A 13,538-nucleotide genomic window follows, 5' to 3' on the forward strand; every position below is an offset into this window, starting at 1 on the left:
GAATTAATTAAAACTTTTTTAAAGAATCGATGTTCTGTTTGGAAAAATATATCAACCAAGTTAATAAATTACAACATTTGAACTAGTTCCAAGTCTCAACTACCTGTATAAAAAATCATAAAACTGAAATACATGTATAGGAGTATAAGAATAGAAGATACATTGGATGAAACAGAAAACTAATATCATGCAGAATGAGAACGTTTTGATTAATGAATCCTTCCGCCATAAAATATAGTCCCTGCCAAACCCTTTCAAAATTTGAATTGACACAAAAAAATTCAACTGGATAGGGTTCATTAATAAATGTGTACTATGTTTGCACCAATGGGGTCAATATTTAACCAGTAAATACTTAATTGTAGCATCCTGCGCAGTTGAACTCAAAAGCTCAGGTGCTAACTTTCGTAATATGATAAAAGAAATAGTTTTTTTTATTATATTATTAAAATTTAAAGTTTGGAATTTAATTAAATAATTTCATATAGAAAATATAATTTCTTACTGTAGGTCGATTCAGTTTATTTTTATTCTTCTTCGGAACAAGCTTTATTTCTTTACTTTTTATTCCGATATAAATTCACGACGAAATCGGGAAAGTTGTTGCTGTAGGTGCATCGCTTCTAACAAGTCAACCCGATGTGGAGTTGGAACCTCCACCCACCATCTGACACGTCTTCCCCAGTTACACCAGTAAGGTTCAAACCATACCGCCCGTCCACGGCGAGTGATGATGACTTCAAAATGGCCTTAATGAAAGAAATGGCGGAAATGCGGCAAAATTGATCTTTTACAGAAGAAGACGGATGCGGCAAACCGCCGAGCGAAAGCTTGCGAATCGCTGCTGAAGACTGTCCTTGGAAATACGTACGTCATTGTCGACATTGCCAGGAATACCAAAACGAAAAAAAAAAAAAAACCAGCAAGTTGCCAGCAGTGATAACAATACTGTGTGCGATGTATTTGCAGATGTTCCAGATCACAGAATCGCGACTCAGATACAATGGGACTCAAGAAATGGCGGTAACTTTGCTGTAAATCTAACACGAAAAATTCGGGGAGGGAAATCTACGCTGGACATACAACTAGTATGGCGGAGGGAAGCACAAGCAGGAACTGGGCCAAATGAGGAAGACTGTACTTAAAAACTATGTGTGTTATTTCTATCCAGAGTTCAAACCTGAGGACGTTTGGAGAAAGGATTGTGACGAGGATCAACGAGTCACTACGAAGAAATGACAAACGTAGCAGGAAGGACAGTGCAAGTACAAGTCTGTTGGATTTATCCATCCCGACAGCCGAACCAGCTTGTCCTGGCGACGTGTTCGATTTCACGGATTGAGACATCATGCTGTAAAGTGTGACTATCATTGACCACAGGTGCATGCATGTAGATACAATAGTAGAGAAAAACGCTAGTAGCACATGTACTCAGCTTTATTAATATCAAATTATGGAAAATGAAAATAATATACTACATGTCTTGTCATTATTACTACAATGGGCTAATGTGAGTTATCTCTCGATAGCCTGTATCATTATGGCAGACAGAGAGCACATGTATACCAAACATAATATTTACCGTGCACTGGAGCGAGAGCGTAGTGTTTGATCTCTTGTAGAAATAAATCAATAACATGAAATTACGAGAATTTTGATTATGTCAAAATTTAAATCTATCTTGCATATAATTCAAAATATTCTTAGAAGCCCTGAGTGTCTGAGAGAGAGAGAGAGAGAGAGAGAGAGAGAGAGAGAGAATCTCCTATCTCAGGGGCAGTATTTGCAAACAGGCTATATCCCTTCGAAACGAGAGAATCAAGTCTGTGTATTTGAAATCAAAACACGGGCGCACGGATTGATAGGAAGCATTACGCAACTATAAAAGAGCAAGGAGTGATCTTAACAGAGACTTGAAATACATTTACCACCAAAAATGTGCGTTTCTCAACGAAGAGAATGAATTATACAACTAGAATGTATTAAAACAAATTCGAAATCAATGTTTGGACAAATTTCTTTTAAAGTTTTATGAGTTGCACCCAACCCCTGCACAATTTAGGACTTTGAACATCAGTCAAATTTTAAAATGTTATGTTTGTTATTGCTCAATGGCTGATTTAGGGGGGGGGGGGGGAGTTCGGACCCCCCCCCCCCCCCCCCCCCCGCTCTTCTTTCTTTTCTTTTTTTTTTTTTTTACCACACCCGAACCTATAAAAGAAAGGAAGAAAGAACAAGAATTTCAGTCAAAAATGCACCATGTTAAATCTATCTTTTTAAAAATCTTCCAGGGAACAAGAATTTCAGTCGAAAATGCACCATTTTAATTCAATCACTTTAAAATTTTCCCAGGGGAGGAACAAGATTTTCAGTCGAAAATGCACCATTTTAAATCAATCTTTTTAAAATGTTCCCGGGGGAAGCCCCCGGACCCCCCATAGGAGGGGGTTAACCCCCTCCTCCTTCGGGTCTCAAAACACCCCCACAGTAAGGTCTATATCCGCCAATGTTGCTTGTGCTTGTCAAGAATCTTAGACAGTTGTAAACTAAAGCCTTCTTGTCCGCCCCCTACCACACAGTATAATCCGAAATATTCATAAAAACCCGGAGAGAGAGAGAGAGAGAGAGAGAGAGAGAGAGAGAGAGAGAGAGAGAGAGAGAGCAGTGGTGGATTTAAAGAGAGTGTTTTTTTTTTAGGTAGATAATGGTCGGTTTCTTATTTAGATTTTAAAAATACGATAAAAAGAAGTAATACTTTTTTTCAATTCTCAGAGAAATGAATGACAAGATATTTTCATTTATTGTTACTTTTATTAGAACTTATATTTTATGCCCCAAATAAACTTAGAATTGATGTTATTTTATTAATTTCAACCCATTAAAAATGACAGATAATAGTATATATAAATATTGCATGTAGTTGAGGGCAACATTGAAAATTTTCACCCCGAGAAAACCATTGTCAACCGAGGCGTAGCCGAGGTTGACAATAGTTTCTCGAGGGGTGAAAATTTCAATGTTACCCTCAACTACATGCAATATTTGTTTTATTATACTAAATGTTATGTAAACAGGAAAGGAGAAAACTTGCGTCTGTTGACATTTGATCAATCAATCGATGCGAGTATTCCCGTTTATTACAAACGCTCAAATGATGTCGTCTAACAATCTACGGCGAACCGTACGCGCATAAATTTGACGCATGTGATAATCTTTCATAATATCACCCGTTGTCAAGTACTGTTACCCGTTGCTACATATTATCACCCTGGGGCGCGTGCTTTCTGTTCTCAGAGGGTAACAATATGTTTTTTCAAATGCTTCTCGACCAATCAGATTCAAATATTTTACATGAAAGTATAAAAATAAACATTATTACATAGGAGACATACTTCATGCTATATAAAATCCGGGGTTTGTTTTTTTAAGTTGTCAATTATTCAGCTAACACACGTACGTGTTCTAAAATATTGCGAAAATTAATTCACAAACATATCAGATTTAAATTCTACTATTTAAAATTCATTTTACATGTTTAATATTCATTCTACATGGGGGGCCTCCGTGGCCGAGTGGTTAGAGCATCGCGCTCAAAATCACATGGCCTTTCACCTCTGTCGGCTCGGGTTCGAATCCCGCTCGCGCCGGTAAGTGAGAAAGTTTCCCAGTTTACTTTCGGAAGGTCGGTGGTCTCTTCCCAGGTACATTGCATCTGGGTTCTCTCTTCCACCAATAAAAACTGGGCGCCACCAGATAACTGAAAAATTGTTGAGTGTGGCTGAAAACATCAATCAACATGTGAAAATACAGGTAACTCGCCGTGGTGTAAACGTTTTCCCTGTACTGTAGACAGTTATTTCTTCAACAAAAATGGAAAACGGACATATTCATATCTGGTGATCAGTTAAAATTACTTTGTTAAACACCACTCTGATTCCATGCTCTGAAGTACTCTGAAGTTGAAATAAAAAATATGCTAGAGTTCCTCATTGGCAATATCTTTGTGGTCTTTAGTGATAAGGTCTTCCAACAGTTTGTTGGGATTCCCATGGGCACGAATCGTGTTCCTATGTTAGCTGACCTGAGTGCTATGGCCTTCAATTCGACATTTATCTATATCGACGACGTTTTATCTATTAACAATAATAACTTTGATTCGATATATCCTTGTGAGCTCGAAATAAAAGACACCACAGAGTCGTCCAAACTAACAATTCCACTTCATGACAAATGGGGTGGTATCAGCTTCTTCATCAACTTCCCATATTTATGTAGCAATATTCCATTATCATCTGCATATAGTGTTTATTATCTCTCAACTGATTCGATACGCAAGAGCTTGTTCTGCGTATGGTCAGTTTTTAAATAGAGGCAATCTACTGAGAAACAAGTTGATGGTATAGGGGTTTCAACAGTCTTGTTTAAAGTCAGCATTTTGCAAATTCTATGGTCGTTATAACGATCTAGTTTGCCAATACAACCTATTATTGGGTCAAATGCTGTCTGATGTGTTTCATACCCATTGTTAGATTGTTCATGGCACACTGATTTTGACTACAGATAACTCCGTTTACCTGATCAAGATATAGGGCTCACTGCAGGTATGACCGGTCGACAGGGGATGTTTACTTCCCTAGGCACCTGATCCCACCTCTGGTGTGTCCAGGGGTCCATGTTTGCTCAACTATCTATTTTGTATTGCTTATGAGATTGATCACTGTTCGTTATCTTCACCTTTCATACAAAATGTGAAAGCACTCCCTGAAATACTTTAAAAGATATTTTTAAAGATTTTTCCTATACCCCAGGGGACCATGATTTGAATAAACTTGAATCTACCCTATGCAAGGAAGCTTTAATGTTAACTTCTCTGGCCCATGCAGTGATTCTTGAGAAGATTTTAAAGATTTTTTCTATAAATCAGAATGTAAAACTTTGATCTCCTATTGTGGCCCCACACTACTCTCAGGGACCATGCTTTGAACAAACTGGAATCTACTTTATATCAGGAAGCTTTCATGTTAATTTCAACTGACCCAGTGGTTCTTGATCAGAAATTTTTAAAAAGATTTCCCCTATATATTTGCATAAAAACTTTGATCCCCTATTGTGACGTCATCCTACCCCCATGATTTTAACCAACTTGAATCTGCACTATGTCAAGAAGCTTTCATGTAAATTTCAACAATTCTGGCTCAGTGGTTCTTAAGAAGGTCTTTAAATGTCGACCCCACCCTATTTTTACCTATTTGTGATTATCTCACTTTTGAAGGAGGCATGGCCCTTCATTTGTACAAACTTGAATCCCCTTCATCCAAGGATGATTTGTACAAAGTTTGATTGAAACTGGCCAAGTGGTTCTGGAGAAGAAGATGAAAATGTGAAAAGTTTACAGACAGACAAAAGGTGATCAAAAAAGCTTATTTGAGCTTTCAGCACAGGTAAGCTAATAAAACCAATTCCAGGGTAATATCATTGAAATAAATTATTCAAAGAAAGTAAACAAACATTAAAGGAATAAAGAAAATATTTGCTGTCAGAACAAAACTTTCAAAATTGACTTTCAACATCAAATTTGATCCAAATAAATCTGCATCGAATACTGTCCCTATGAACACAACCAATAGCTTGACTTCATATCCTCATCAGAATTTTAGGCTCAAATGTTAGTTCATCAAATTCCAGATTCTTCAGGTAAGAGAGCTTCGTGATCACAGTATCAGGATCATTGGCTGAATCACACATACATCAAATGGTATTTGTTTTGAACCCAAGAGTAGCATAAAAACTTTCAGCTCAACGTGGCACAGGAGTTTCCAATCCATGATATAAAAGCTGCTTTCAGCCTCGGGGCAGTATTGGTGTGGCAATAGTTCTAGTATGTTACCTCCAAGCACTAGCAGGCTTAATAAATTTTGGTTTGATTGTGGCTTTCGTTTTAGTATTGCTAGTGAAGGATTTTGCTGTTATTGATTTTCCTGCAACTAAAAAAGAAATTAAATTTTCTCAAAATGTATACTATATATTGCAGTATCATCAAAAGACGTTTCTTTAAAAAAAATTGAACATTTCATCATTAACAAAAAGAAAACTCAATTCAATTAATTTTGACAATTCATTGATATCCATGTATTCTCTGTGTTAATTCAATCCATCTTCAATGAAAGCAAGAAATTCATGAGAAATGCGACGAAAAAATAAAAGAAGAGGTGCATGGGCCACATCGCTCACCTGAGCAGCAGTTCCTAACAATAAACAAGCTTGAGCAAAACTATCATTATACAAGCAGTATGGTTCAGAAAAAAACTTTTCAAAGGGAATGACTAAAAATTCATTAATTATCAAACTTAATCGTTAAACTTGACTATATATTCATTAATTGATAGTGATGGAAATTTCTTAAGATTACAAGATATGCTTAAGTTAAACATAAAAACTTACTTTGTTGAATATGCTGGACTTAAAAAAGCAGTATTAGCCGAGTTTCCTAATCACTTTGGGAAAAATTTAATAGGACCAACCCTCCCAAAGTCTATCATGCTCTTCTATAAAAACAGTAAAGGATGTAAAGATATATACAATATTCTTTTGCACACAAAAAGACAATTACTTCTGTAAAAAAAATGGAAAGAAAATGAGTACAATTTTGCTGAAAGTAATTGGAATAAGAATTTTGAACTTCCCTTCAAAGTTACATAAGAATAAGAGTCAAAATTGCATTGGCTGCAATTTCAGATACTCCATAGAATACTCCCTACCAACAAGTATTTATTTCAACTGAAAATTAAAGACTCTCCAATGTGCAGCTTTTGTGGTGTTCATATCGAAACAATAGAACATCTTTTTTTTGATTGCATACAAATAAAGGAGCTATGGTGGAACAATGGATTTTAGAACAGTTTCATATCCTTGTAAATTTTGACAAGCTCACTGTACTATTTGGTAAATACTGTAATAGACATATGTATAAAGTTCAAAACTTGATTTTGCTTATATAGTAAAACAATATATTTTTTCTTGTAAATATCAAGAGTCCGCAAGTACATATATATGCGATTAGAAAAATGGTTACGGACAGAATTGTGGTTGAGAAGTACTTGCAGCTATAAAACTGTAGATATGATGAATATGAAACTCACTGGCAGAGAATATGTGAAGATTCATGATTAGTAAGTAGGTCTATATGTACTTTTTCATAGAATATAGGTTTGTGCTTCTTTTTTGTGTGTTTGATCAATAGATATATTATATCTAGATCTATTATACTTATCAAAATCTGTTACCAAGAAAATAATTTATGTAGCTCTCTCTCTCTCTCTCTCCTGAAAAAGATTTTTACATCATACATATACTTACATAAAAGAATAAGGTAAATATGAAATGTAGACAGTATTTGAGTTAATGTTATTGAGTTCGTATTTTCAAATGAATTTAATATGTTGTGAAAATATCCATGTAACCTATCTCATATATGTATGCAACAGTGTAAGTGTCAAGTGAAAATTTTGTAAATTAAAAAAAAAAAAAAAAAAATCATTAATTATTATATACCCTTCTAGACAGGTATGACCTTTCATATTAACAAAAACATCTAAGGATGCTTTGTGCCAAGTTTGATTCCCTATACATTCAAATGTAAAACTTTGATCACCTATTGTGGCCCCACCCTAACCTCAGGGGTCATGATTTTTAAAAACTTGAATCTACACTTTTTCAGGAAGCTTTCATGTAAATTTCAGCTTTTCTGGCCCTGTGGTTCTTGAGAAGATTTTTTAACTGACCCCACCCTATTTTTGCAATTATTTCCCCTTTGAAGGGGTATGGCCCTTCATTTGAAAAAAAAAGAAGAATCCTCTTCACCTAAGGATGATTTGTATCAAGTTTGATTGAAATTGGCTCAGTGGTTTTGGAGAAGATGTTACTATATATCAGCATGTAAAATTTTGATCGCCTACTGTGGCCCCACCCTCCCCTTGGGGGGGGGGGGCGGCGGCAACATGATCTGAAGAAATTTCAATCTACTCTATATCAGGAAGCTTTCATTCCTATAGCCCAGTGGTTCTTGAGAAGATTTTTAAAGATTTTCCCTAAATATTCCCATGTAAATTTCAGCTTTTCTGGCCTAACGTTTCTTGAGAAGAATATTTTTAAATGACCCCACCATATTTTTGCATTTTTTGTGATTATATCCCCTTTGTAAGGGGGGTAGTCCTTCATTTCAACAAATATGAATCCTCTTCATCCAACAATGATTTGTTCCAAGTTTTGCTCAATGGTTCTTAAAGGGACTGGTTCACGATGTTTGAACAAAATAGTTTTACTTTTGATGTTAAATATCAAAAGTATAACTCATTTATTGTTGACAACCAAAATTTTGACCTTCTGAATGCATGAATAAAAGCAATTTTTTAGCCTTAAATATGTGTTATGTAAACAAAGACTCGACTCTTTTTATGTAAATGAGCTTCTGTGATAATGTATAACCTTAATTTTTATGTGAAATCTTTTAAACATATTAGACAGTAGATTTTGATCATTAAAGGGGGAAAATAAAATTTTGGGGAAAATCGTGAATCAGTCCCTTCATTTTCCTATATATCTGCAAGTAAAACTTTGATCCCCTATTGTGGCCCCACCTTATCCACGGGGGCCATGATCTGAACAAATTTGAATCTACTCTATATCAGGAAGCTTTCAGGAAAATCTCCATTCTTCTGGCCCAGTGGTTCTTGAGAAAAAGATTTTTAAAGATTTTTTTTTATATATTCGCATGTATAACTTTCAATAACTTTGATCCCCTATTGTGGCTCCAACAAATCCCCCAGGGTCATGGTTTTGAAAAACGTGACTCTGCACTATGTCAGGAAGTTTTCATGTAAATTTCAGCTCTTCTGGCCTAGTGGTTCTTGAGAAGACAATTTTTAAATGACCCAACCCTATTTTTGTGATTATCTCCCCTTTGAAGGGGGCATGGTCCTTCATTTGAACAAACTTGAAAGCCCTTCACCCAATGATGCTTTTTGCCAAGTTTGGTTGAAGTTGGCCCAGTGGTTCTGGAGAAGTTGAAAAATGTGAAAAGTTTACAGCCAGACAACAGACAAGAGGTGATCAGAAAAGCTCACTTGAGCTTTCAGCTCAGGAGAAATGACTTTAGGTAGATTATTCCTCATGTGATGTCATAGGTTTTTGCAAAAATCTTTATCAAATAAAACTTTGTGCATGATAGAAGTATATCTTTTAGAGGAATTTTATTCACTGTATGAAAATACAAAATCTGGCAAACTATTGATAGTGAAAAAGTTTATATTTTCTAAAGATATAAATTATCTATAATCTAAAATATGTTGTCAAGGGCAATAACTCCTATGCTGGTATTTCCCCTACTGTATGTCTATTGTACAATGATTTCCCTAATATCCACAGTTATTACATATTTTCTTTGATTATTACTTAATTAACATGTACTATATAAAGTTTTTCAACTTTCAACCATTAATATTGATAAGTCACATGAGGGTGGAGCTACCTTAAGGTGGCTCTGATTACATGTAAGTGCTGTATGCTAAAATTTTATTGATGGCTCGTATGAAGGATGATATCCCCATCAAAAGATATTTCATCTGAATTTTTTGTGATTTTTTTTCTGGAATGATGAAAAATTGTTTCTTTGCAAACAAGAGGCCTACAGGCCTTATCGGTCACCTGAGTATTACTTAAAAGTATCACTAGTACCATGGGCAATGCAATTCTGTTCTGCATATCTAACTCCGTGGGGATCCAGGAGAGAATAGATCCTCTGTACCCCTAGGTTGTCGTAAGAGGCAACTAAATGGGCAGTCCTTCGGAGACTGCAAAAATTGAGGCCCAGTGTCGCAGCAGGTGTGGCATCATCAAGATCCCTCCCTGCTCAAAGGCCATAAGTGTCGAGAATAGGCCTAAATTTTGCAGCCCTTCACTTGCAATGGTCGTGACGTCTCCATATGAGTGAAAAATTCTTGAGTGGGATATTAAACTTACATGTAATTCTAATATTTAGCAACAGTATAAAACAAGATGTGTATCACTAGTCCAAAGAGCTATGAAATCTAGAGAAAAAAAATCCTGTTCTAAATATCTAAGGTAAATCCAGCAACATGTGTTCTCCAAACTTAAATTCCCTCGAAAGTGCCTATACTGATGAAAGGCTTTACATAATATAGATGTAACATTATTACAATATGACTAATTTGGACCTGTCCTAGAGTAAAACCCCTAAGGTTGCAAAATTCATAATTTTGGTACATCCTTTCCTGCTTTTTCTAAATATGTAGTTAATTCTTATACTGTAACAGCGAACATAAAGAAGTCTTTCAAATGATAAAGACAACAACTACTATAATAATTTTCACACCGCCCTGGAACCAAAACCGTTACCCCCTAGGATCATGAAATTTACAATTTTGGTAAAGGTCAACCAACTCCTTCTAAACAATTTAGTATCAATAGCATTAAAGAAGATATTATTTAAATGTTTTACACACATATATACTATATAATACTAAGTTTTGGCCCAACCCTGGAGTCAGAACCTCGATCTACCCCAGGGATCATAAAATTGACAATTTTGTAAAGGCCTTCTTACTCTACATTACTATACATTTAGTTTTTCTTATATATGTGCGCTTGTTGAGAAGATTTTTAAAATTCGCTAATGTTTGGCAGTTTTTGCCCCGCCCCTCAGGCTCCAGGGGTGCAGGAGTCCTGAAATTCACAATTTATGTCCCCAAAAGATGCTTCATACCAAATTTGAAAGGAATTGGAATGGTACTTATCAAGAAGAAGTTAAAAATGTTCTATTGTTCACACATTCAATAACTGACCATTTTGGTCCCACCCCGATACCAAAACCCCTAACCCTGGGATCATCAAATTTACAATTTTGGTAACGGGTTACTTGTTAATTCCAAATATCCATTTAGTTTTAATTTAGTATCAACAGCACTAAAGAAGATGTTATTCAAGTGTTTTACACATAAACACTATATACTGTGTTTGGTCCCACTCTGGGGTCAAAACCTTTACCCCGGGGATCATGAAATTTACAATTTTGGTAGAGGTCTTCCTGCTCTATATTACTATGCATTTAGTTTTTATTACACATGTGTGGTTGTAGGGAAGATTTTTGAAAATTGGTCAATTTTTGCCCTGCCCCTAAGGCCAAAGGGGTGCTGGAGCCCTGAAATCCACAATTTATGTCCCCCTTGACCCAAAGATGCTTCATATCAAAATTGAGAGGATTGATTGATTGATTTTATATTCTTTAATGTCCCTTTCAAGAATTTTTCACTCATATGGAGATGTTACCATTGCCGGTGATGGACTGCAAAATTTAGGCCTATGCTCAGCTCTTACAGCCTTTGAGCAGGGAGGGATATTTATCGTGCCATACCAGCTGTGACACGGGGCCTCGGTTTTTTTGGTTTCCTCTGAAAGACCCCCCATTCAGTCGCCTCTTACAACAAGCAAGCTCTACATCACTATGTATCAGGGGTCGAAATTAACTTTTTCTACCACAGGCTAATTTTAGCCTGTGGGTAAAAAATCCACAGGCTAAAATGAAAACCTACAAGCTAAAATAAAAATAATGAAGCAGTGCTCTTTTTTCAGTTTTTTTTTTTAAATCAATGACAATGATTTTCCCCATCATTGATCCTAGTGGGTCAACATGCAGGCATCATTTGAACAAGACACTAAGTTACGTAAGTCATATGGTGCAATGTTCAGGTCTCTTGACCATCGCACCTCTAATCCACAACCTGTTTACCGCAGGTCTAGATCCAATGTCTTCCAATTTCATGCCACATCAGGGGTGTCACTAGTGATTTTTCAAAGCGAATCCCGGACTCATGGTTTATTAGCAGCACGATCACGAGTCCGATGGACTTTTTTGATAATTGTCTGCGCGCCGAGCAGTGCACTCGTGTCATCACTACAACCCGACATCAATATGACAATAAATTAATGTAGATACCATGTAGGTCATTCTGATAAAAATGACTACCGGAAGATTTGGTAAAACATAGACTCCGATTTTTTTAAAAAGATAAATGAATAACAAAAACCTCATACTTGGAATTCAATTTAATCACCCCTATAAGTGAACAGGACACGTGGCACATGTCTATATTTTTCATCATAATGCGATGTCCGACCTCTAAAGCATTTGTTTGACTCCCGAGTTTCTTAAAAAATCATAAAAGAAAAATCCGGAGAGAAACGATTGTTGAAATCGGTCGTTCATGTAAGCGTTTGTATGATTCTGAATGCAAGTTTAAGAAACGCGAATAGTGCATCACCGTATAAAACGGATACAATACAATCATGGTTTGTAATTCACCACTCGCTAAGATTTTCGAGTGTCCACTATTTTTACTCGAGTATTTCTTGCTAATTTCGAGCCCTGCTATGTATTTAGTTTTTCTCACCTAAGGATGCTTTGTACCCATGCAGTTTAATTGAAATTGGCTAAGTGGTAATGGAAAAGATGAAAATGTGAAAAGTTTACAGATGGACAACAGACCAAGCTGACTTGAGCCTTCAGCTCAGGTGAGCTAAAAATATATAGATCCTGTGCTATTATTTTGAAAGTTCACTTTTCTCTCAATCTAGGAAATAGGATGAGTATTTACTCATAGCATATTTCATAATAAAAGTTTTATCCCCTATTGTGGCCCCATCTAGCCCCAGAGGGCCATGATTTTAACAAACTTAAATTTGCACTATGTCAGGAAGCTTTCATGTAAATATCAGCTTTTCTGGCTCAGTGGTTCTTGAAAAGATTTTTAAAGATTTTCGCCAAATATATGTGTATGTAAAACTTTGATCCCCTATTGTGGCCCCATCATACCCCCGGGGGCCATGATTTTAACAAACTTGAATCTGCATTATGTCAGGAAGCTTTCATGTAAATATCAGTTTTTCTGGCTCAGTGGTTCTTGAGAAGAAGATTTTCTCAGAGTTTACCTAAATATTCGCATGTAAAACTTTGATCCCCTATTGTGGCCCCATTCTACCTCCGAGGCCATGATTTTAACAAAATTGAATCTGTACTATCTTAGGAAGCTTCATGTAAATTTGTACTTTCCTAGCTTAGTGTTTCTTGATAAGAAGATTCTAAAACATTATCCCTATTCATTCCCATGTAAATTTTTTATCCCCTATTGTGGCCCCAAACTACCTTTGTTTTGTACAAACTTGAATCTGTACTGTGTCAAGAACTCAGCTCCTCTGGCCCAGTGATTCTTGAGAAGATTTTTAAAGATTTTCTCTATTTATTCCCATGGCAAACTTTGATCCCCTATTGTGGCCGCAACCTACCCCAGGGGCCATGATTTGAACAAACTATTATGTCAGGAAGCTTTCATGTAAATCTCAGCTCTTCTGGTCCAGGGGTTCTTGAGAAGAAGATTTTTAAAGATTTTCTGGGGCCATGATTTGAACAAACTTGAATCTGCACATGTCAAAATGCTTTCATGTAAATCTCAGCTTCTCTGGCCCAG

At 36.1% G+C, this 13,538-nt stretch overlaps 1 protein-coding gene and 1 pseudogene across 5 annotated transcripts in view; one reads left to right on the top strand and one right to left on the bottom strand.

Annotated features, from left to right (window-relative positions):
• The first annotated feature begins 558 nt into the window (after positions 1–558).
• LOC130054177 (uncharacterized) lies at positions 559–1,397 on the top strand (annotated as a pseudogene).
• A 24-nt stretch (positions 1,398–1,421) lies between these two features.
• The window catches only part of LOC125670995 (uncharacterized), a 180,054-nt gene continuing 167,937 nt past the window's right edge, over positions 1,422–13,538 (bottom strand). For 4 of the 5 annotated variants that reach the window (XM_056162783.1, XM_056162784.1, XM_056162781.1 and 1 more), the window contains 2 exons: positions 7,284–7,322; positions 1,422–5,984 (listed from right to left, as the gene is read on the bottom strand). In XM_056162783.1, coding sequence (XP_056018758.1) covers positions 5,884–5,984; positions 7,284–7,322 — 140 coding nt within the window. In that variant the 3' untranslated portion in view covers positions 1,422–5,883. The remainder of the gene's footprint in view (positions 5,985–7,283; positions 7,323–13,538) is intronic. The other variant, XM_056162780.1, reaches the window with a different exon arrangement.

This window comes from Ostrea edulis, chromosome 4 (genome assembly GCF_947568905.1).
Source record: "Ostrea edulis chromosome 4, xbOstEdul1.1, whole genome shotgun sequence".
NCBI classification, from domain to species: domain Eukaryota; kingdom Metazoa; phylum Mollusca; class Bivalvia; order Ostreida; family Ostreidae; genus Ostrea; species Ostrea edulis.